The sequence below is a fragment of the Chenopodium album genome, chromosome 8 (assembly GCF_948465745.1).
Source record: "Chenopodium album chromosome 8, dcCheAlbu1.1, whole genome shotgun sequence".
Taxonomy (NCBI): domain Eukaryota; kingdom Viridiplantae; phylum Streptophyta; class Magnoliopsida; order Caryophyllales; family Amaranthaceae; genus Chenopodium; species Chenopodium album.
Window position 1 is genome coordinate 67015840 of NC_137841.1, and position 24618 is coordinate 67040457.

A 24618-nucleotide genomic window follows, 5' to 3' on the forward strand; every position below is an offset into this window, starting at 1 on the left:
AAAAAAAAAAAAAAAACCGTATTGTACTTATGAAGTTATGATCTTATTAACAAACGACTTGTGGAATTTATTCCAAAAAAATAAAAATAAAAAATAACGACTTGCGGTGAGCATAATTCAATAGCTTTCTGTTGACATAAATAAAATGCGCACAAGTATCTTGGTGAAAATTAGTTAGCAATTGACGTATTTTTGTAACGATTTAAACTTGTAGACATGTAATGACTAATAATAATAATATTGGTGAAAAACATTTCTTGACCCTGTCTGAAATGACTCGTAACCCGACCTGATTAACAGGTCTACACACAATAATAAAATTGTATTAGATTGTGAAGTATATTATTTTAATTGATTAGAATATATTATAACCCATGGATGTGGTACATTTTGAACTAATTCCTTCGCTCTAAAAAATATAATGATACAAAAAATAAATTTATATGATAATTTATGAGAGTTATAATCTAAATATTTTTTGAATAAAATTATAATTCTGATTCAAAAAAAAAAATTATAATTCAATTTGTACATATGAAATATTGGTACTTTATCAAAAATAAAACTCTAAATTAACAATTTTATCCTAAAATTATATCCAAAGTTGATTGAAAATAAAATTCTAAACTAACTTTTTTATCCTACAAATTGAATTTTATATAACTCTATCCTACGTGGCACGACACTTGGCAAAAAGTTGGAACGCCAAGTGTCGCTGTCTCGTCACCTGGCTAAAAGTTTAGCTTTATATATTAGTTATATGATATATTAGATTATGTATCTATATCTATATCTATATCTATATCTATATTTCTATACTTTATTATTAGTATTTAAAAACACAAACCATCATCCCTATAATGCCACATGTAAATTTCATTTTTCATCAATGCCACATGTCACCTCATTTAATCTTTCTTTTTTTTTAATCCCCTTTCTCATATTAAAAAAAAAAAAAGCTTTAATTCAATACATGTATGAATGTTGTTTAGTTCACTTTATTTCCGCCAACTTAATTTCTTCTAAAATTAAATTTAATTTTCACCTCTTCTTCTCCTTTATAATTTATTCATTTTCCAATATACATATATTAAAAAAATAGTTATTTACATTGTATACCTATAAACAACCCATGCATTGCACGGACTAGAAGGCTAGTTTATGTTAAAAGTACTTAAAGTTACCCTTTATATTACAAAAATTATTATTTTTTCTATTAATAAATTTTATCTTACAAAAAATTATAATGATTAGATTAGTCATATTTGTCTTTATACTACCTCCGTTAAATGTTATGTACTGTGCAACTTTGGGGTATTATTTGTGAGATATAAAATATTCCAAAGTTGCACATAACATTTGACGAAGGTAGTAGTATGTATTCAGGCATTAAATTAAAAAGAAAATAAACATTTATTTATAAAGAATGAACATCATACGACATAAAATGAACATTTTTTTTATAAGAATGAACATCATACTGCATGAAAATGAACATTTAATCATTGAGAAATACAAAACTATTGTAAAATACATTTTAGTTAGAATATATTCATTTTTGTTATAGTAAATGTTCATTTTGGTAGTGACCTTTGAAATATGTACTGGGCTCGACCTCAGCTATTAATGATCACTTTAATTTTAATATTCTAGAACAATATCTACACTAATTTATAACAAAAATGCTAAGGATATCTAAGATAGAAGGCAAGAAATAACCAATTTCAAATGTCTTAAAGTGCATGATTTATGTCCTAAAGTGTTAGATACTTATCTACAATAATTAATCTACATTTAAACAAATTAAATGTATATAATTATTTCATCCAAATCAAATAGATACAATATCTACACTGATTTATGACAAAATGCTCTGAATATCTTACATAAAAGGCAAGAAATAACCAATTTCAAATGTCATGATTTATGTCCTTAAGTGTTTGATACTTATCAAAAATAATTAATTTACATATAATCAAATTAAATGCATATAACTATTTCATCCAAATCAAACAGATACAATATCTACATTGATTTATGACAAAAATGCTAAGGATATCTTAGATAGAAGGCAAAAAATAACCAATTTCAAATGTCCTAAATCGCATGATTTATGTCCTAAAGTATTTGATACTTATCTACAATAATTAATCTACATTTAACCAAATTAGATGTATATAATTATTTCATCCAAATCAAACAGATATAATATCTACACTTATTAATGACAAAATGCTATGGATATCTTAGATAGAAGGCAAGAAATAACCAATTTCAAATGTCCTAAAGTGCATGATTTATGTCCTAAAGTGTTTGATACTTATCTACAATAATTAATCTACATTTAACCAAATTCAATGTATATAATTATTTCATCCAAATCAAATAGATACAATATCTACACTGATTTATGACAAAAATGCTAAGGATATCTTAGATAGAAGGCAAGAAATAACCAATATCAAATGTCCTAAAGTGCATGATTTATGTCATAAAGTGTTTGATATTTATCTATAATAATTAGGCCTCGTTTACTCCACCTTATTTTTGATGAACTGAAATTATTTTTATTGAAACAAAATTATATTTGCTAAACTAAAATTAATTTTACTGAACTGATATTGTTTTTTTTGCTAAAGTGAAATTATTTTTCTGATTTTCTATTATTATTCATCTTTTAAAAAATTAAATTTTATTGAATAGAACTGAAATTAATTTTACTAAACTGAACTTATTTTTACTGAACTGAAGGTATTTTTACTTAATATTATTTTTTTAAGGTAAAGTAAACAGGGCCTTAATCTACATTTAACCAAATTAAATTTATATAATTATTTCATCCAAATCAAACAGATACAAATCTACACTGGTTTATGACAAAAATGCTAAGGATATATTATCTTAGATAGAAAGCAAGAAATAACCAATTTCAAATGTCCTAAAGTGCGTGCATGATTTATGTCCTAAAGTGTTTGATACTTATGTAAAATAATTAATCTACATTTAACCAAATTAAATATACATAATTATTTGATCCAAATCAAACCAATATCTACACTGTTTTATGACAAAATGATAAGGATATCGTAGATACAATGCAAGAAATAACCAATTTCAAATGTCCTAAATTGTTTGATACTTACCTACAATAATCTACATTTAACCAAATCAAATGTATATAATTAATTATTTGATCCAAATCAAAAAGATTTGTTGAATTTATTAGACAATAATATGATTAATCAATAATTGAACAATCAAAAACTTAATTAGGTGAGAGTGAGGGATAGCTCAAGTGGTTAGGGCTCCCCTCCCGCTTTCAGATGATACTGGGATCGATTTTCATCACTCGACTGTATAGCTCTCTAAAAACACACACACACACAAAAAAAAAAAAAAAAACCCACCTTGATTATAGGTTGAGGGTCATTATTAGTGTTACATTTTTTAACATCCTTTGACAAACTTCTCTAAAATGTCAAAGTCGGCAAAATTTTAATTTGGGTGTAACAGTCACCCTGTTGAAGAATAAACCTATCAAGTGTCACCTTATGTAAGTGTTCCACATTGGTTGAAGAAAAGAGAGAGAAACACTTTATAAGGCTAAGGGGCTACACCTCCTATTGCCATATGATTTTGGGATGAAACCTCTTTTGATCTTATGAAGTGAACTCTCTCTCTTGATTTGCGGCTGCGGCCCAAACCCACGTTTAATATGGTATCAGAGCCAAGCCCACGATATGGGACCTTAAATGGCTAAAATTCACTGGGCCAAAGTAGGTCCATGTGAGGGGGGAGTGAAGAAGCACTCTAGCCTGAAAAATCACATGAGACAAAGTTTATAAGGGACCTTACATGTGAGGGGGAGTGTTGAAGAATAAATCTCTCAAGTGTCACCACATGTAAGTGTCCCACATTGATTGAAGAAGAGAGAGTTAAACACTTTATAAGTCTAAGGGGCTACTCTTCTTATTGCTATATGGTTATGGGATGGAACCTCATTTGATCTTGTGAAGTGAACTCTCTCTTTTGATTTGCGGGTGCGGCCTAGACCCACGTTTATCACACCCTCATAAGGGAGGGCCAATTATTGACCGTAAAATAATTAATAATAGGTGGATGAAATTGGAAATAACCATGATTTTTTTTTTTTTTGTTGCCACAGTAATATTTTATATATGTCTGTTAGAAGATCAATCCAATTTGATTCAAGTCTGATTGTTTTATTACTTACTCGTACATTATAAATACTATATCAAAATTGACAAACTCGTATATGTTTCGGCCACTCCAACTTAAATCATTAACACTATCCCCATTCTCTATTCCAATACTAAAAGTCCTATTTTGATCATTCTCCAATATCATTCTTATAGTTCCGTCCTAATCTTTTAAACACGTTGTAAATCCCATTTTCTAATTCCTTGTCGATTTCATTTCTTAAAATTTCATTATTTTCACTTTGTACAGTACTCCACAATGTACACCAATTCACGAAAAGACCTTATTTTCGGAAGAAAACCAAAATTAAGGCTAATCTATTAAGCCTTACATCATCAAATCAGTGAATTACCTGAATGTAAGTATAATTTTTATTTTTAATTTGCATGAAAGTTAATTTGGATAGTCCAAAATTATTTTAAATTAATTTTTTATTTACTTTGAAAGATCTATATATAATTATATATTAACTTACTTTAGCCCTATCATATTCTCCTAATAATTTCAATTGCTTTTTCACTCATAGTTATTTTAGCCCCAAAATGTGCTAACACTAGATGAAGCCCGTGCGGTTTGTTTAATTTTTTTTTTTTTTTTATTTATTTTTTTTTTTTATGAGCCTAAAATTTGTTATATATTTAGATAAAATTCCTAATATTAAAAGATAATATATAATATTTAATTAATTTAAACTTAAAAATCTCATTCGCCAATTTTGCTTACATGGCATTTAAATTATTTAATTCTAAAAGATTAATTTAAACTTAAAAATCTCATTCACCAATTTTGCTTACATGACATTTAAATTATTTAATTCTAAAAGAAATTAATAATCTCTTATTTAATTGGCTACTACTAAGATTTATAATCCTACATGGCGCGCTGAGAAAATTAGATCTTACGTGGCTCTCTAAAAACTCGGGAAAAAACTCCCCTTTATGTATATATATTAGATTGGGCCGAGTTATTTATTTCTTATTTATTTGAAAAGCTAATTTGAGTAAGGATATGGTAAAATTTTGGAATAATTTTGTTAAAAATTTATTTTATCTGTATTAACTTTGTTAAGAAGAAACATTTCTGATGTTTTACGTTTTTAACAATATTTATTAATTGTTTTTTGAATTCATTATGAGCAGATCAACCTAGCCTTAGCCTATGAGGCAACCCTGAATCACCTTCATCATCACCTTTGGAGTAGAAGGGCAACAATGAAGACCCAATTTCGCTCCTTAATGTCACCAGAATAATTCTTTCCAAGTATGTAGTGTTATACACTGTATGATTTTTGGAAATAAGGAAAGAAAAATGATGTTCATGTAATTGTAGGAATATAGAGAAAATATGAGAAAGTTGTGAGTGTTAGGGTAAACACGAGAAGGTTGCCTTGGGTGATAAGGTTAAACAAATGTGATGTTCAGATTAAAATACCTTGTAAGTCATCGTGTCACATCATATGTAAACATCAATGAAAGTCCTAAGTGTTATGGTTTTTCTCCAAATTCTCATGATGGTTTGTTCATATAATATATTGTCACTCTATTGTTTCTTGCATTTATTTCCTCATTATTATTGCTTACAATTGACATAATTAGGAAGGGCATCACAGTCCTAACAATTCAATGGGCCTTTGAGTAATTACGATGAAAAATGCAATAATCTAGCAACAAGGAGTAGACCTAATTATTGGGCGAATTGAGTCGAGTCGGGTCAGGGATTGGTGTAAATCGGGTCAAAGAGGTTCATATTTTATAGGGCCAACGCGGATCATGGGTCAATAATAACGAGTCAATCAATAATGGACGGGCCAATCAACTAACTATCGATTATTAAGTATATATATGAATACAAAATTATTATTAAGTATATATATGAATACAAAATTATTATTAAGTATATATGGATACAAGATTATTTGTATAATTTTTTATTAACTTGGAAAATATTTTGGCTATATATCAACCCTACTTAATACAACTCTGTCCATAAGTCTTTTAATCTTAGTCCTAAACCTATTATCAATGAGCTATCTTACCCAATAATTAACTTTCTTTTTTTTTTAAAAAAAAAAAACAATAATTAACTTTGTCGTCTAGCTAGGAGAAATTTCAAGATCGAGCTCCATCTTTAATCAATAACACATGCAAAATTCATTTGGCTTCTAGAGTTCTAGCTAGCTAGGTCCTTAATTTAAGCCATACGTATATAGTTTATCTTGTTATATCCAACAACAAATGATGACTACGTATATATATTGAAGCCCGAAATCCAAGAACAACAAAAAGAATTTTTTTTTTTTTTTTTTTTTTTTAATCTTTTCGAGATTCAAATCTTGGAATCCAATTCTTGAATAAAAAACCCAAATAAAAACCAATTGGGTTCCTTTGAAATAAAAACCCATTTCTTTTATAAATAAGAACCCATAATTTCAATTCATTAAATTATACTCCATTCTCAATTTGTATTTTATTCTCTCTTCTTCTATTCATCCACCGCGAAAACCATAATGACCACCAACAACTTTAACCACTTTACTACAACGTCGCAAATTAACGACGCTCATCCAATTACAACACAATCAAGCGTCGCAAATACAACTTCTTATACTTTCTCCGACGACAATTCTTGCACAATATGTAAAATCCTCGGCGAAAACTGCGACGCAAGCGCGGACTGCCTTTTACTAGCGCCATATTTCGACATCGAAAAACAGGAGCAAGCCATCAACGCTCTCAATCTTTTTGGCCGTGAACGCATTATCGACACTTTAAAAAGCGTCGAATCTAAGTACCATTACGACGCTATCAATGCTATAACCTACACTGCTGACGCCCGTGCTCGAGACCCTGTTGGTGGTTGCAAACGTATGATTGATACTTTGCTCGGCAATCTCGCCCTCTACTACGACCAACTTTATGATGTTCGTGCTAAGCTCGCTGCCTGCCGTGGAGACCCTCCTATTAATAAGGCTACTTCGCGACCGCCTTTTCTTACTGGTGATGTAGTTCAAGCTTCACAAGCTTTGTTAAACGTCTTACCTTTACCAAGACCGGTTCACTATTCCAGGTTTTTATTGTTTGCCCTAATCTTATTTTTGGCTTTTTTTTTTTTTTTTTGAAATTTTTTTGAAATTTTTTTGGGGTAGATAATTTTTCTTTAATTAGTGTTTAAAGAATTCTTTTGAGTATTTATGCTTGGATCAAATTATACATATCAAAGAACGAACATGTGTATAGTTGACTTCTTTTTAATTTTAAGATCATAATAGTCTTAATTCCATCTGTTGTTAATCAAATTGTATATTCAAATACGTAATAATAGGTTCTCTTCTTAATTACTTGTAAGTTGTAACGTTTTAATGCATCTATTATTATTTTTTTTTTTTTTACTTTGTACGTTCATTAATTTGATAATTCAGATTTAATTTACGAAAAAAACCTAAAGTACTAACTCATATATGAATCATGTTGCAGTGGTCAAATTTCTTCAGATGAGATGGGCGACCTACTCGACTTCGAACCGGAGCCAAAGAGAAGACGATTCATCTGAAGATTTTCCAAGATTAGCAAATTCTGATAGCTTGACTTGAGGAGAATGTTTATGTTTCTATAAATTTAATTTGTTGATAATATCTCTAGGTAGCTTTTACAAGTAGCTAAGTGTTATTGCAAACTATAGTTTTCGATGTTTTACTTTTCTTCATACTTCTTTCGCATGATTAAAATAGTATGTTGTTAGTATATTCATTTTTTAGAGGATGATTTTACAGTAGTCGTTTGAAAAATGACTATCATATTATTTTAATAGTATACAATATGATTGGTTTATTTTTTTACCTTATAAAATAGTCACAATTAGTCTTATTATATCTACTATGCATACATATTTATTGAAAATTTTAATCCAATATATAATAATTTTCGGCGCCTTTTTGGTGCAGCAGGCCACACCGTGTGGCCTGCTTCCAAGTCAGCAAAATAACGGAGAACGACGCGCGTATAACGGGATTAGGAAACAAGCGCTGAACAAAATGGCTTTACAAAACACGCGCAAATTTCTAAACCTTAAAACCCATAACAACTCATTTACGAAGAACAAATACGAAAATTGACCGAAACCTCACACAATTTTTCTTCCAGAAATTAAAGAATAACAATGGCAGAAGAATTCGAAAAATTACCTGATTCACAAGAATCATTAGAGATCGAAAAAATTGAAGATTCTTTGATGAATCTTGAAATCCAAACCATTAATCAGGTATTGGATCTGGAAGATGAAAACAGATACAATGAAATTGAAGAAATTAACAAGTAACTAACCCTTGTAAAATTAACATGTAACCCCTGTAAAACTAATAACTAACCCCTGTAAAATTAACAAGTAACCCCTGTTAAACTAACAAGTAATCCCTAAAATAAACAAGTAACCCTAACAAAAATTAACAAGTAACCCCTATTAAACTAACAAGTAACCCCTAAAGTAAACAAGTAACCATAACAAAAATTAACAAGTAACCCCTAAAATAAACAAGTAACCCTAACAAAAATTAACAAGTAACCCCTAAAATAAACAAGTAACCCTAACAAAAATTAACAAGTAACCCCTATAAAATTAACAAGTAACGACCCCTGTTAAACTAACAAGTAACCCCTAAAATAAACAAGTAACCCTAACAAAAATTAACAAGTAACCTCTAAAATAAACAAGTAACCCTAACAAAAATAAACAAGTAACCCCTAAAATAAACAAGTAACCCTAACAAAAATTAACAAGTAACCCCTATAAAATTAACAAGTAACCCTAACAAAAATTAACAAGTAACCCCGAAAATAAACAAGTAACCCCTGTTAAACTAACAAATAACCACTAAAATAAACAAGTAACCCTAGCAAAAATTAACAAGTAACTCATAAAAATAACAAGTAACCCCTATAAAACTAACAAGTAACACCTGAAACTTAACAAAAATTAACAAGTAACCCCTCTAACTTAACAACAAATTCTGTAAAACTAACAAGTAACTCCTAATAAACTACGAGTAACAAGTAATAACCCCCTAAAACTTTACAAATAACACCTTGTAAAATCAACAAGTAACCCCTCCCTATAAAACCAACGAGTAACCCCTAAAACAAGTACACTGTAATTTTTAAAAGTAATCCCTACATAATAAAAAAAAAGTAACTATTGTTGTATCTTCTACATTAGCAAGCTCCTCCAGCATCTTCTTAGCAATAACCTCCATTTCATCTGCCTTTTTTTTTTTCTTTTCATTCTCTAGTAATTCTTCATAAATTGCTTGATTTCTACTCACGAATTCTTTCACACCACCAAAAACAATCTCACGATGCTTGTTCAAATTGCAGAGCATGGATGACAGGAAAATCGAAAAATTACTAAAATTAGGGTTTGATTTATATCAGAATTAGGAGAGTTCAGCGTATATGTCGATCCTTTCTTTCCCTTGGGGAAGATTATCTTGATTTTAGACATTATCAACGAAAAGAACAATTTAGAGGAGAGAGAATTCGAGGAAAAGAATTTGAGGAGAGAGAAAATGGAAGAAGAATAGTTTGAGGAGAGAGAAAATGGAAACAGAGAAAATGAGAAAACTTTGGAAAAGAAGAACCTTTTAATGTAATAAAATAAAATATAAAAAAAGACACGTTTTTTTTTTTAATTTAAAATAACGGACCCGTTTGGTATAACGGAGTCCGTTATATGAAACGGACTGGCCACACCATGTGGCCAGCCACATATAAAAATTTGCCAATAATTTTTTTTCGAAAAACTATAAAATAAGAATAAAAATTACATAAATGTTACTAAAAATTTGATAAATTTAAAAAATGTTGATAATACTATTTTACACCTAAAATTAAGTAAAATAATTAAATATCTAGAAAAAATATCAATTATAAACTTTATAATCATGAAAACATTTTGGTAGTCATATTTCAAATGACTACTGTAAAATTTTCATTTTTAGAGGGATATATAAAGTAGCAATATACACAAGACCCGTGATTAAATCATATTTGTGTCATTTTTATTTTGGTTCCTTAAATTGCTAAACTTAGAACATGCATAGCAAAGAAATTACAAATATCATTACAAAAATAAAGAAGTTGAAACTTTTGATATTGTGATTGTTAGATGTGAAAATCAATAATGAATGTATTTTTCCAAGTGCATTGATCTAGGATATGATTATACATCCAAGTTATTGTTTATATGTATTCAATAAAATCCGTAATGAACTACTTAATTGATGCAATATAATCGAGTAGTGGTGAGATGGATTTTTGTATTAAATTTGAGCCTATAACCTCAAGTTTAAACGCTTAAGTGCTAACCACTAAGCTATGTTATGTAAATTATATTACATGTTACTTTCTAAAATAAATAGTATATACTTCATTCGTTTTTTCTGTTGCTATGGAGTACAATTTTAATTTCATGGTCACCTAGACAATTATTTCTTTAGAGCTGAGAGATAAAGAGAAAAATAAGAGAGATCCATTTGAGTAGGAGAGAGATAGAGAGAAAGAATTGTGTAAAATTGGAAAGTATTGTAACTAATTAGCAATTTCCAAAATAGAAAAATGTAACAATTAAAAAGAAACGGAGGAAGTACAAATAATTAACCAGGATTTAGATCTTGACATTCAAGAATGTTACAATGTATCATAGTAAAAGTATATAACTATTTACAGTATAATGTTGCTCACATAATCTTGATATTAAGAGAAAAAAAAAATTAAAAAAAAAATATCATTGTACTTGTGACCACATTAAGAAATCGACATATAGAATTAAAATTGCCATATTGGTGAGCGTTATCCAAACTATCTTTCTGTTGATGTAAATAAAATGCAAACATTACATACTCCATAGATAGTCCATACTAATAAAAGAGAAACCAAGGAAACACTTATCAACATATTATTACATAGTAAAAAATTTCCCAATAAATTACTTTCTTAAAAAAATGTTGTTATTCTACCTCTATTAATTATCACAAACTTTTATATGTAACTAACCACAAAATTAGGGAGCAATTTAAGGTACACTTAGTGTACAAAAGGAATCTTGTACACAAGTTTCCTATTGGTTGATTGGGAATATTCCTTTTTAGTGGGCCACCTTCATTTTCATTTGAATTTCAAACTTGTTTTTTAAATTTCAACTTTTGAATTTCAAATTTATCTATCCTTTCACCTACCCAAATTAATGTAGTATATAATCCCCAAAAAAAAATCAAATTTTTTGACCTCATTTTTTTTCTCTCTCCTAATGTTTCCCCTCTAATGTATCTATGTAAATAACGAATGAAGAACAATGAATAAAATGTAAATAAAATTTTTGATTTAACTTAACATTTCAATTTTTAGGATTCTTATGGGATGCATATGTCGTTTTTTCTAATTTCTCTCTCCTAATGTTTCCCCTCTAATGTATCTGTGTAAATAACAAATGAAGAACAATATACAAATCTGATTTTCTGAATTTCAGCGTGAAACAGATTGATGGCGGTGCGATAAGGTGTTGGTTAAAATGCAAACGCGTGGGTGAATGTGTTGCCGGTGAACAACCTATCGGCGTCGGTGAATTTTTTGTAATGTTCATGTATATTCCGGCCCGTCGTGGTGTGACTTACAATTATTAAAATGAATTGTAGTGATTATATATTTGAAGAATAAACTAATTTGAATGAAAGTATGGTGAAGGTGTGAAAAACAAAAACAGATTTAGAATTATTAGCTGCAAAATTGGTTAAAGATTATGTTTTACAATTCGCCCAAAACAAACGATCCGGAATTTGAATCGACTCCAAGAAAACGATTTGACGGCATAAATTGTATTTTTTTCTGGTTTTTAATTATTTTTAACTTTACAGAATCATATCTAATTTTAAAATATCAAAATAACATAAAAGTTAGTGAATGAAACAATGTTATACGTATATCTTTTATTTAGTTTTTAATTATTTGATGTTAGTGAAGGAAAAAAGGTTATACGTTTAGATATAAATTATTTATATTTAATAACTATTTTATTAGTATTTAAAAAAAAAAAACTATTTTATTTAAAACAAAAAGTATGTTAATAAGTTAAAATTTTCACTACTTTGATAAACATAAAAAGAGAAATTATTCAACTAATAATACATATTAATATGTAATCCAGTGAATGTGCTGATACCCCCCTAGTCCTATGGTGTTGATATTATCAAAATGTTGTATTATTCAAATGCATTCAGTGTTCGAACCTTGCGACCATGATAAAATCATCTTTTTTTTGTCCCCTAAAAACATTTTTTATTTTAAAGAATCATTATTCTTCTTTTAATAAAATCTTGTTTGATAAACGTGTCACTATGAGATCTCCGTACAACATGTTTAAAATGCTAGTACACACTATAGTTTGAAATGAATTAATAAAACTAATGGTATGTGTTGTGGAATATGTGGACCAGACTTCCAACCGCCATCACCTCCCAATCCACTTTGCCCTTTTTTCCCTTTTACACATTTTTTTTCTCTTTCTTAGATCCATTTTTAGTACATGCATTTTAAAGATCAGAATGGCATGTTCAAATTCCATAAGGTGTACAATCTGGCATGGTGGGAGGCTTGTATATTATCCTAAGTTGAAGTACAAAGATGGAGAACACCTTGTTGTTAACAAAACATAATTTTTTTTTATTTCTTTGAAGGGAACAAAGATATACTTTTAGATGTATAACTAATCTTTAATAACTATTTTTTTCTAAAATAAAATATTTTCCAATGGTCTAATAAACAAACCCCTTGAGTTATGATGGATAGTCATCTTGTGTTCGAATCTTGTGGAGGTACAAAAGAAACACATTTTGCTTTTTATTTTTTAAAAAATTTCATTTTAAGAATCATTTTTGTATTTAAAAAATCATAACTAATTGTTATCAATATAATTTTAAAGGAATCGTATTTGTATATATATAAAGTCAAAACATACACCATATTCGAAGTGAAAAAAAAAATCAAATAACTTTTTTTATTTTAAATGTTTTGCATGTAAAATATTTGTATAATGTGTCCAATCAATTCTTTTTGGGCATATTTTTTTTTTCTAGAAAATAGAATTTTAAATGTTTTGCATGTAAATTATTTGTATAATGTGTCCAATCAATTATGGGCATAATTTTATTCTAGAAAATAGAACAAAATAATAAGCCGAGAAATTTAGTCTAATAGATACACTATAAAAATTAATTTATTTTCATCCAATGTATGTGTTGATATCCCATAGTCTAGTAATAAACAAACCCCTTGAATGACTATGCATGGATAGTCGTCCTGTGTTCGAATCTTGTGGAGGTATAAAGAAACACGTTTGATCTTTTATTTTTAATAAATTTTCATTTTAAGTATCATTTTGGTATTTAAAAACTCTAAAATAATTAATATCAATTTTAAAGGAATCATATCTGTATTTGTAAAATCAAAACTTACACCGTAATTCAAAGTCATGAAACTTATTGGAACTTTGTAACACCTTATCAAACTTATTATACCTTATTGAACTTATCAGACCTTACTAAACTTATTTGAACTTATTGTTCCTTATTGGACCTTATTAGTACGGGTATCCATCATTCGGAATAAAATTCGAAATTTAATCAAATCAAAACTGAATTATTAATTCGGATCGGATCCGAACTTTAAATCGAATTGGATCGGATTGAAATTTTTGAAAATTCGGACATTCGAATTGGATTGGATTGACCTTGTTTGAATCCAAAAAAAACAAAACGAAATAAATTAAATATGAAACCGTTAGTTTATGAATAAGTATTGTTAATATAATCATGCTAAACTATGATTATAATTATTACTATTTATCATGTAATCTACCTACGTTTTCAGTACTTCTATTAATCGTGTACAACTATACTTTTAAGAATTAACTTTTTATTATTGTTTTTTAATTTTATTCTCACATTAGGCCCAAAATATTTGTAACGTATGTTAATTTGCACTCTTGTATCGATTCCAAATAACCGAATTTTAAATCGGTTTGAATCAGAGTGGATTTGGTGAGGAATTCCAATCAGGTTTGATTTTATAATTGAAAATCAAAATTTATTTCGGATCGGATTGGATTTGGGCTAAATTCAAACCAAAAACCGAATGGACACCCCTTCTAATTAGACCTTATTATTAGACTTGATTAGAACTTATTGAAAGTTTTTAGACCTTATTTAACTTAATGTAACTTATTAGACCTTATTTAACTTATTGGACCTTATTATATATGATCTGAACTTATTAGACCTAAAACTCATTATATCCAAATGAAGGGAATCTCCCTATTTATTATATCCAAATGAAGGGAATCTCCCTATTTATAGGGTTCTCGGGAATTGTGCCCCTGATTAGGTCATCGAGCCCTAATCATTGGTGGGTTGCGCCGCATTGCGGCTTTCTCGGGATTTGGGCCATGAAGGCCGCCTTTTCTCCCATTTCTATGGAATGCCACGTGTCAAGCAGGGATTGGTCCAGTTTGGACTAACCCGCACGTGTCACCCTCTAATTGGGCCACATAGCGGGGTAAAATTACCCTAAACAGGTATAATTTCCAATTTTATTTCAGCTATTCTTAGTTTACTTTTAATCCACCGTGACTTATTTTAATATTACTTATAATAAGAATTAATAAATATTTATACTAGTCAAGTATATTAGTTTTAAAAATAACAATATAATAAATTTTGCATTGTTAGTCGTATAAAATATAATGGTCATGAAATCAAATATTCAATACATTCATTTTATTTATATTTTTATTGCATGTACTCGATATTGAATGAAACAAGATGTAGAGTCAAGTGGTGCCATAGACTTGTTTTTTAATTATATTTCTTAGTATCAAGTTACTAATAAAAGTATTCACTGAATATTTTTAGTATCAGTAGATGAACGAATTTATCAAATTTTATTATATTGAAGGAGATGAAGAAACTTTAGGTATGCGCTAATGGTGAAAAGGGAAATTACTTTTTCTCTCCTAATTACAATTTCCAAAGCTAAATGTCAGTGCCACATGAAATTTTACCACCATTAAGAGTTCATTGAATGGGAGTTTAGCGAACATCTTCCCTCATTTTACTTTAAGTAAAATTTTGAATGTTAAGTAATCATTTTTGGTTTTATAGAATCATAACTAACAATAGAAGAAATAGACTAGAATTAACATATCAAATAGAAGAAATCATTACAATCTATAAAAGCAACTGATACATCTGTTAACTAATCCATTTAGAAAGTGATGCACATAACGTAACAAGTATTGTACAAAACTTTTTACTAACACATATTCTTGTTGAAACACATAATTTAATTAAATTAAACAACAACATACAATACCATTATCCTAACATTTATAGCCCAATAAAATTTTATCCCTAAACCCTTAACCCAACCCTAAGAACATTTATATGCAACAGTAATCATCATAATATATTAATAAGCTAAGCGTCCTATTAACATTTAAGGAATCATATTGTCTTTAATAGAATCATACAATATATTTGACATAAATATAAATAGCACAAATAAATAAATAAATAATACAATAACATATGTGTTGATACCCCTTGGTGTAGTTGGTGGATGTTTTCCTATTATACATAAGTGATCCGTGTTCGAATCCAAACTACACCAATTTTTTTTTTTTTTTTTTTTTGGTTTTATTTTTAGTTTTCATTCACATAATAGCCATAAATGCTATGTATCCCAGTTTAAATTAGACTTTAAATACTAATGATACTAATTATTAATAAAACAATTTGAGTCATGATTGATTTAAATTCAACGTACCAATTATTATTATTTTTGTTTGCATTTTATTATTCATTCATCTATTAGCCATAAATAGTAATGTCCTAATAAAAATTAGTACTTTTACATACATACTAATGTTACCAATCATCAATAAAACAATTCGAGGTTTGATTTCTTTAAATATGAAATTATGAGTATCCCACTACAAAACAAATTCCGTATTTCTGAGAATCAAATTCCATAATACAACATCTTTCCAAATTTAAACAACATCAAAATGGTATTAACAGGATCAATATAAATATTATGGCAAAACCTTATAAATTCTTCATCGCTTGCAAATTACATACCCACAACCGGAGCACGACTGGCTTTTTCTTCTCCGTTTGACCGATTATGAGAACCATTTTCATTTAAATTGTTAATTAACCTCAACCTCTTCATTACCAATGTTATGAACCTCAACTTCTTCATTCAGATCGAATGTCATTGTTGCTTCTTCTTCTGTTACATCGTTTGATTATGCATCTCACAGAGCTAATCACATCGTTTATCACTTCATTAAGATCAATCTTCAAACGAGGGGACAAGTTTTCACTTTCCATTTCACTGCCACAATATCAAATATACTACTGTATTTTATCTCAGATTCTACAAAATAAAAAAAGATATTATAAAATAATATTTTAATTTAATATTGACAAAATGATCCTATGTATAAAAAACAGATCCTACACAATTATTGACAACAAATAAACCTCGATTCCATTTAATAATTGCTTCCATTACAATGGAACCCAGAAATACTCCTTCAGTTAAATAACATTTAACATGAAACAATTATAAAATACACAAAACCAAAGCAACATACAAAGTAATCTATTAATCTAAACGATTTTCCCTTTCAAATCAATTGTTATAAAATTTCTAATCTTTACCCAAAATCAATTTCTTCTAAATTAAACAATGAAAACCCTAAATTATCAAAGCGTCAAATTAGGAAATTTAAATGAAATTATTCAACAACAAACAAGATTACCTGCGAATACTTGTAACTGATTTCCGAAATTGATATCCACACTTGAATAATTTCTTCATAATTCGTTCCCTTATTCAAATTGGATGTGTTCTTCACCAAGGAATTTTTGGGGGAAAAGATGAAATTTTGGGGGAGAAGATGGGAAATTTTGATGCTTAATTGGAAAATTAATGGTGTATTATTCATTAATGGAAGCATTAATTGTTGCCGCCCATTGAAAATTTTGCTGCCCACCTTCCTCACAATGGAGCTAAACCTGAAAATTTTGCCGCTCTCCTTTCCCTCTTCTTTTTTTCCCTTTCCCTCTTCTTTTTTTTGTTTCCATAATTACATTGCTGAGTTGACGTTTTTTGATTGGTGGTGTACAAAAGGAATCTTGTACACTTAATGTACCCCTAGCCTTTTACACAAAATTAGGCCAAAGCACTTTACTTGGATGACTCAAGCGTTTTATGAAGTCTGTTATACTACATTTTTTTCAATTTTTTTTATGATTTACTTGTGCTCTTGATTTGTGAACCACCATATTTCAACTCCCTTGTCACTTCCTTCCTCTACAATCCTCTCTCCTCTGCATTTTCTTCCCTTCTTTTTATTCTTTCAATTCTCATTTCTCCATTGTTGTTTTCTGCAATTTCTTTTAATTTCTTCATCATCTACTGTTGCTCTACATTGGGAAAAATCAATATCGTTTTTGGTAAGGATAGCCGGGTAAGGGCAACAATATGGTTACTTGGGTGCGTACGTGTAGGAAATATGACTAATGACAATTAAAATAACTAAACGACTTATCTGAAAATGTTGTTGCATGACAATAAATCACTACCTTAAAGTCAAATTTGTCACGCGGACTCATAGCAACCGACCTCCAAGGATACACGATTCTAACTCTCCGGTGTACTATGAATAGATTAGTTATTGATTTATTTACGATAATGCCCCATGAAAAACAAATTTCGTTTCTCAATATGATAAACAGGAAATTTTCCACTTTTCAATGCCCAAAACTAGAGAATATATTTTTGTGTAACTTTTTTGAAGGCAAGAAGATAAGTATATATCTTTTTTGTGTGTCCTCATGAACTGGAGGAGAATCAACTTATAGTTGAGCACTCATCCCAAAGAAGCAACCCTCTCACGGTTATTATATATAAAGCCTAGCTTCCAACTATGTAGAGTATCAATAAGTTAGTAAAGACAGTGGCGGACCTAGAAATTTGACAATGGGGGACAATTTCGATAAATCAACTAACAACAACCTATTTAATTTTAAAAAAAAAAATGGGTACACAATACAAGTAATTTGGGTTTGGTTGGGAAATAGAAATAAGGGAGTAGTCGAGTGGTAAGGTTGAAATAAAACGCCCCCCCCCCCCCCCAAAAAAAGGAGTGATGTTATAGGGGGGATTTGAATGCCATATTATCTTGTGATGTTAATTTCTTAGCAAATATTTGCCGAAGATGCCCGCTGCAGTCTGTGACTCGTGGCCGCGTGGGTGGTGGTTCGTGCCTCGTGGTTGGGAAATAGGAATAACGGAGTAGTCGAGTGGTTTGATTAAAATAAAGGAATTTTTTTATTTTTACTACCTCCAAAAAACAACTTAACCCTGATCTAGATAAACCTGAAATTGGGCCCCTTGACAAATTGTTTAAAGCCCACTACCAACTTAGCTAAGGCAAACTTCTAGTTTATTCTTACACTCAATTTTATATAACTATTTTTCCAGTTTTAATTTTTTTCCTAAATTTTTTTTTCCTCTGTTTTTTTTTTTTCCGAAAATGGGGGGACAATGGTCCCCCTTGTTCCTTCATGGGTCCGCCCATGAGTAAAGAAATGGTGATTAATATAAGTCAACTAATTGATATGTGATATTAATTAAGTCAATCAACCTGAGTTTTGATCTTTTAAAGCAAATGTACCTAGACTTGGAGTGTTTAACTATGGGGAATATCTAAAACTCCAACAGTACGTACACGGTACACTAATAGAAAAAAGTAAATGGCAAGCAGCGATTTAAACCCCCTAATGGAAATCGGTTTTGAATTCCTTGGGCTTGGGGGACTTCCCGTTGCCCATTTAAATGGCAAGCGATTCAAGACAATAAGAATTGGTCCAGATTCAGTGCTTATGGTATTATTAGGCTCTGTTCTCTTGAGATGTTCAGCTCTACTCAGCTCTGCCCTCATCTGATTTGCTGAAATCTACTCTACTTAGAAGCTCAAACGAACATGGTCTTAGTCTATGTATTTTGATTAATTGATGATGCAAATTGCAACTGTTTTAGTAAGAGATCAGAATTGCTTGGTGTGATTAAATCTTGTCTAATGTTTTGTAAGTAAATTATTTGATTATCTATTTGTTTTTTGTTTTTTCAATAAATAAAAGTACTAGCATGTATATTTCTATAATATACATGCTTTCTTTGTTTTTTTTATACTAGCAACACTTTTTTTTTCACGATTGCCGATATATTAAATTATTTTAATCGTCAATATCTTTAATTGTGAATATTTAAAAATTATAAGCATTAGATATTAAAATGATATAAATTGAGACAATCTATCAAGATACCACATGACTATATTTTTGTTTAGCTATAAATCGTTAAAGCTAGTCAAATAGAGCACATGAACAGTGTAAAAGTCAATTGTTGCAACTATTAAAAACGGAGGAAGTATCTTGTCTACATATATCAAATGTATCACACGTCAAAAAAACTAAATTATAATATATTAATTATCTAAGATTTCGCCTTCAAGGAAAAAAAAAATCCTAAAATCCAATCAAAAACTTAGGTACCACTCAGACACAAAATGAGTAATATATATTAATTTATTTAGGATTAAAATAGTGCATTTGTGTGTCAAATTTGATTAGATCAGATATTCAATTTTGAATGAATATTAATTTATTTTATATAGATCCTTTATAATGTTGTGATAGCTAAAATGAGTTTTTACTTTTAAAGAAGGAAATTTTGTGTAAAACTACATTAAAGAAAGAATATTTTGTGAATAACTACCCATTTTTTAAAATATTATTTAGAACTACTCGTAAGATATTAAAAGTTTGTCTAGCACTACCCATAAACGGTTTCTGTCAATTGAGTCATTTGTGGAGCCTACTCCCACGGTTTTCCACTCAATTCTCCCCTCTTCAACTATTTTTCCTCCAAACTCATTCAAAATATCCAACAGAAAAAATAATTTGAGCAATTCAACCCAATTTCTCACCAAACCGAGTAATGATTAAAGCTATTGTTTTAATTCTTTGTTTAATTAATTGTTTAAAGTTTTTAATTTACTTTAATTAACATAGTTAGGGATTCAATTAGGGTTTAGGGCTTCAATTCAATTTGGGATCTTAATTTTTAAGTTTTGTACCTCGAATTGGATTAGGGGTTTACTTATTTCGTCAATTAAATTTAGGATTTTAATTTAAGCCATAAAAAATTAAGGTTTGCCACATTATACTCAACAATATATAAATTTAAAGGCCACAAATTACATAAACTTTTAAAAAGTGCATATGGATTTAGAGATTTTCTTAGGTTATAGTTAATTTGAAAATTTATAGTTATAGTTTCATGTAATTTATATTTATAGCTTCATGTAATTTGTTAATTTATGAGTAATTTCTATATAATTTTTTTTATGTTATAAAACCCACTTATAAAATTAAATATAAGATTCGTCACTACTTATCAACCAATTAAAGAGATTGATTTATTGAATATTTAACATATCAAAAAATCTACCCTTGTATCTCCAGCTCCATCGAATCAGGTGTGACGGGCGGAGTGGACGGATCAGGCTAACCGAGTGAACCGATTAAACTTGGAGGACCGAGTGGACCCTCAGCCCCGGTCGAACCCTTAGGATCGGTCGGATCTCAAAGACCGCTCATACCTTTAGGCCATCGCGGACCTCTACGCCCTCCCGGACCTCTACGACCGGCTACAAAACAAATATAATTAAATCATACAAGTTCTTTATAATTGTTTCCATTCTCTTTAGTTTTTCAATTTCCTAATTGTTTTGCGAGTTCTCCGCTATTTTAGGAGAAAAAAGTTCGGTTTTCAAAAACAAAAACCTATTTGTGATTTTCTTATAACAATTATAGTTATACTAGATTAGACTTGTGCGTTGCACGATTTAAATAATATTATTATCATGCATTATACATATATATATATAAGTGACAATTATTTTTTGTTTGAAAATTATATAGTGTAGAAACTGTAGATTAAACAAAATTAATAATTGATGACATGACAGATAGAAATGAAAGGAAAAATTTTTAATGTGAGAATGACACGTATGATAATTTAGGAGTCAATAATGTCAGCAATATTTTGTTTAGTAATAGTTAATTGATGCCGTAATTTATTATTGATTTAAGTCATATTCTATACATGTTAAAGCATATAGTTCAGTAAAAATAAATTAAGTTCAATTTATCAAAAATAAGTTAAGTGCAATTTAGCAAAAATAAATTAACTTCAATTTAATAATAAAAATAAATTAAGTTCAGTTCAATAAAAATAAGTTTCAGTTCAATTAAAATCATAATTTTAAAGAATAATTTTATTGACAATTAGTAAAAATAATTTCAAAGTTCGGGAAAAATAACCCATTGTATTTTAAATAATTTCATTTCAGCAAAAATAAGGTAAAGAGGATAGAGCCTTACTAAAAGATTATATCCGTGTGTCATAATTTATGATTTACCAAAATTGTTTTATTGAAGATATTGAGGAAAAATGATATTATGCACTATGTTGGTAAGTTTTACTTGATTAAGGTCAAGTTCTCTACACCTAATAAGAAAAATTTAAATATTAAAAGTTCGGATAAGTTATGTTCAATTTAATAAAGTCCAATATGTTCAACAGGGTCTAATAGGTTCCAATAAGTTCAATATTAATCATGTCTAATGTAATTATATCAAAACTATTTTTTAAAAAAAATATATTATATATATATTATATTAATGGTACCATTATACTACATAGCTGTTTGATTTAGTATTACAATATTCATTTTGCACTCCATCCGTCTCAGAATAATTGACACACTTGACTTTTTTTCACTATTCACATATTAACTTTGATTATATTTTGTTTAGTAACATAATTAAAAACTAACATATGTATTTTTTTTTTAACAAAGACATAAAATATGTTTTTAGATAGGTATGAATATAATATAAAGTTTGTTGGTAAAATTTTTTTATGTAAATTTCATAATTTAAAAATAGGGTCAAATTAACATATCGGCACGTGCGTAAAGTTTGAACTTGTCGATTATTCTAAGACATAAATAGGTGTATACGTAATGAAAATAACTCTCCAAAAGATAATTACAACATATAATAATTTCCAATCAACTCTAAAAGTTATGATAAGGTCCAATGAATTAAGTCCAAAAGTTTAAATAAGTTGAATAATATCTAATAAGTTCAATCGAGTCTGAATTAAAGTTCAACAAGGTTTTATAAATTCAATTTAGATACACATAGGTAAAGAGAACAAACTCTAAGGGCATGTTTTGTTCACCTTATTTTCACATATTTCAAGTCTAATAATTTCAATTAAGTTCAAATAAATTAAATTCAAGTAAAATAAGGTTTGATAATTAGGATAACCAGAGTACAAATGACAACTAAAATGAATTTTAATAAATTCAAATAAGTTCATCACTTAAATTCAAATATGTGCAAAAAAATCAGGTAAATAAAACACATTGAAATTTAAATGTGATGTATTATTTTAACATCAAATTAACAACAATACTCTCGGCCTCTATCCCTGAATAATGTATCTCTCCACTATTTAATTTAAACCCTTATCTTCACTGCTTGATTTTAGCCCTTTAATTTAAGTTTTGTTGTTGATATATGGTGGTTGAAGTAATTTTTAAATACTTAAATCGTTAGTCCTTACATTAATAATATTTGGTTTTATATAATTATTTTATTTTTTGAAATGATATCATACTAGTCTATTAGTAAGGATATCAATTAAAATGTCTTTACAAGAATTAAACAAAGCATAAAAAAATTTATGTTTTATTATAAATATTTTATAATCATATAATACTATAAATTTTTTATTTATATAGTTTGGCAAAATGCTATATTTATTAGTAACTTATAATTATTTTATTATTGCATTTGTTATTTTTTAACCCTATATTATTTGATTTTAACCCTTAATTATTTGATTTTAACATGCCAACTTAAATTTTTTGTTATTGTTGAATAGTAAAATTGATTTTTTTTAAACATTATTTCTTACGTTGTAATCATTTATTTTGACATAATTGCACTACTTAATTTGATAAAAACAATAGATCGAGAGTTAGTATGTATTTATATATTACAAGATTAATTAATTGAAGTGTCTGAAATAATAATCAGTTGTCTAATATAATATTATGGATAGATTGAGATCATTATGCTAATAAATATTGGGAAAAAAAGAATAATGATACGAAAATTAATTAAAAATCTACTTATCAATTTAAATACAAAGGTAGATAAAACCACATAACATAACTTATTTTCAGAGCAAATATTTAATTTATTTCCTTATAATATTATGTATTAATGCAAACATTGCTTCAATAACATTTAACCGGTTTATTTTTATTTTTAATACTATTATTCAATAGTATATGTATTCACGTAATTTGTTAATTTATGAATAATTTTTAAACAATTTTAATGTAAATATTATTCAGTTGTAATATTGGAAAAAAGTATATAAAAAATATTATTTGAATCAATACACTGTCCAACAATTGATATGATCAAGAGTGAGATAGAAGATAGAATTTTAGATTCTCGTATTTGTATTAATAGTGTAGTAATGTAGTGGTTTATATATTGCAGCTACGTATTAATAAGTATTACTCAATATTAAAATACTTTTAATTTTTTATATTGTACGGATTAAATTTTCTTTATTTTCATATTATACGGAATAGATTTTTTATTGTACTCCCTCTATTTTATCGGTGGGAGTACAAATTAAATTCTTTATCGTCAAAATAAATTCTAATACCGAGAAAATTATTCAACATGTAATATTTTCAAACACGAAAACCACGGGTAATATATTCAACATGTAATGTAATATAATCTAATGTGAGGGGATACCATCACATTAGATTATTCAAAGTTTGAAACAACCAATTGAAAAATAGACCTCCTAAGTATTACAACAAGTAAGTGTCCCACATTAGTTTAAGAAGAGAGAGTCAAACACTTTATTAGATTAAGGGACCAACTCTCCTATTGTCATATGGGGTTACCATAACGTATGTAGGTTACTTAAATGAGAAAAGGGGTTACTCTCTTAGATTAGTAGAATTATTCTTTTATTTTTTAAACAAACGAATAAAGGTTACTCGAATGAACAAATATGATTACTCATTTCTAAATTACTTGACTTCACTCATATAATGAATCTGAATTACTTTTGTAAGGTATATATTTTATATATATATATTATAATATATATATAT

At 28.3% G+C, this 24618-nt stretch overlaps 1 protein-coding gene across 1 annotated transcript; it reads left to right on the forward strand.

The window, feature by feature from the left end:
- The first annotated feature begins 6727 nt into the window (after positions 1-6727).
- On the forward strand, positions 6728-7770 carry LOC145555377 (LOB domain-containing protein 3-like). Its single transcript, XM_081617122.1, has 2 exons — positions 6728-7287; positions 7695-7770. Exons 1-2 carry the CDS (start codon positions 6728-6730, stop codon positions 7768-7770), a joined length of 636 nt encoding a protein of 211 aa, XP_081473248.1.
- Positions 7771-24618: the final 16848 nt, after the last annotated feature.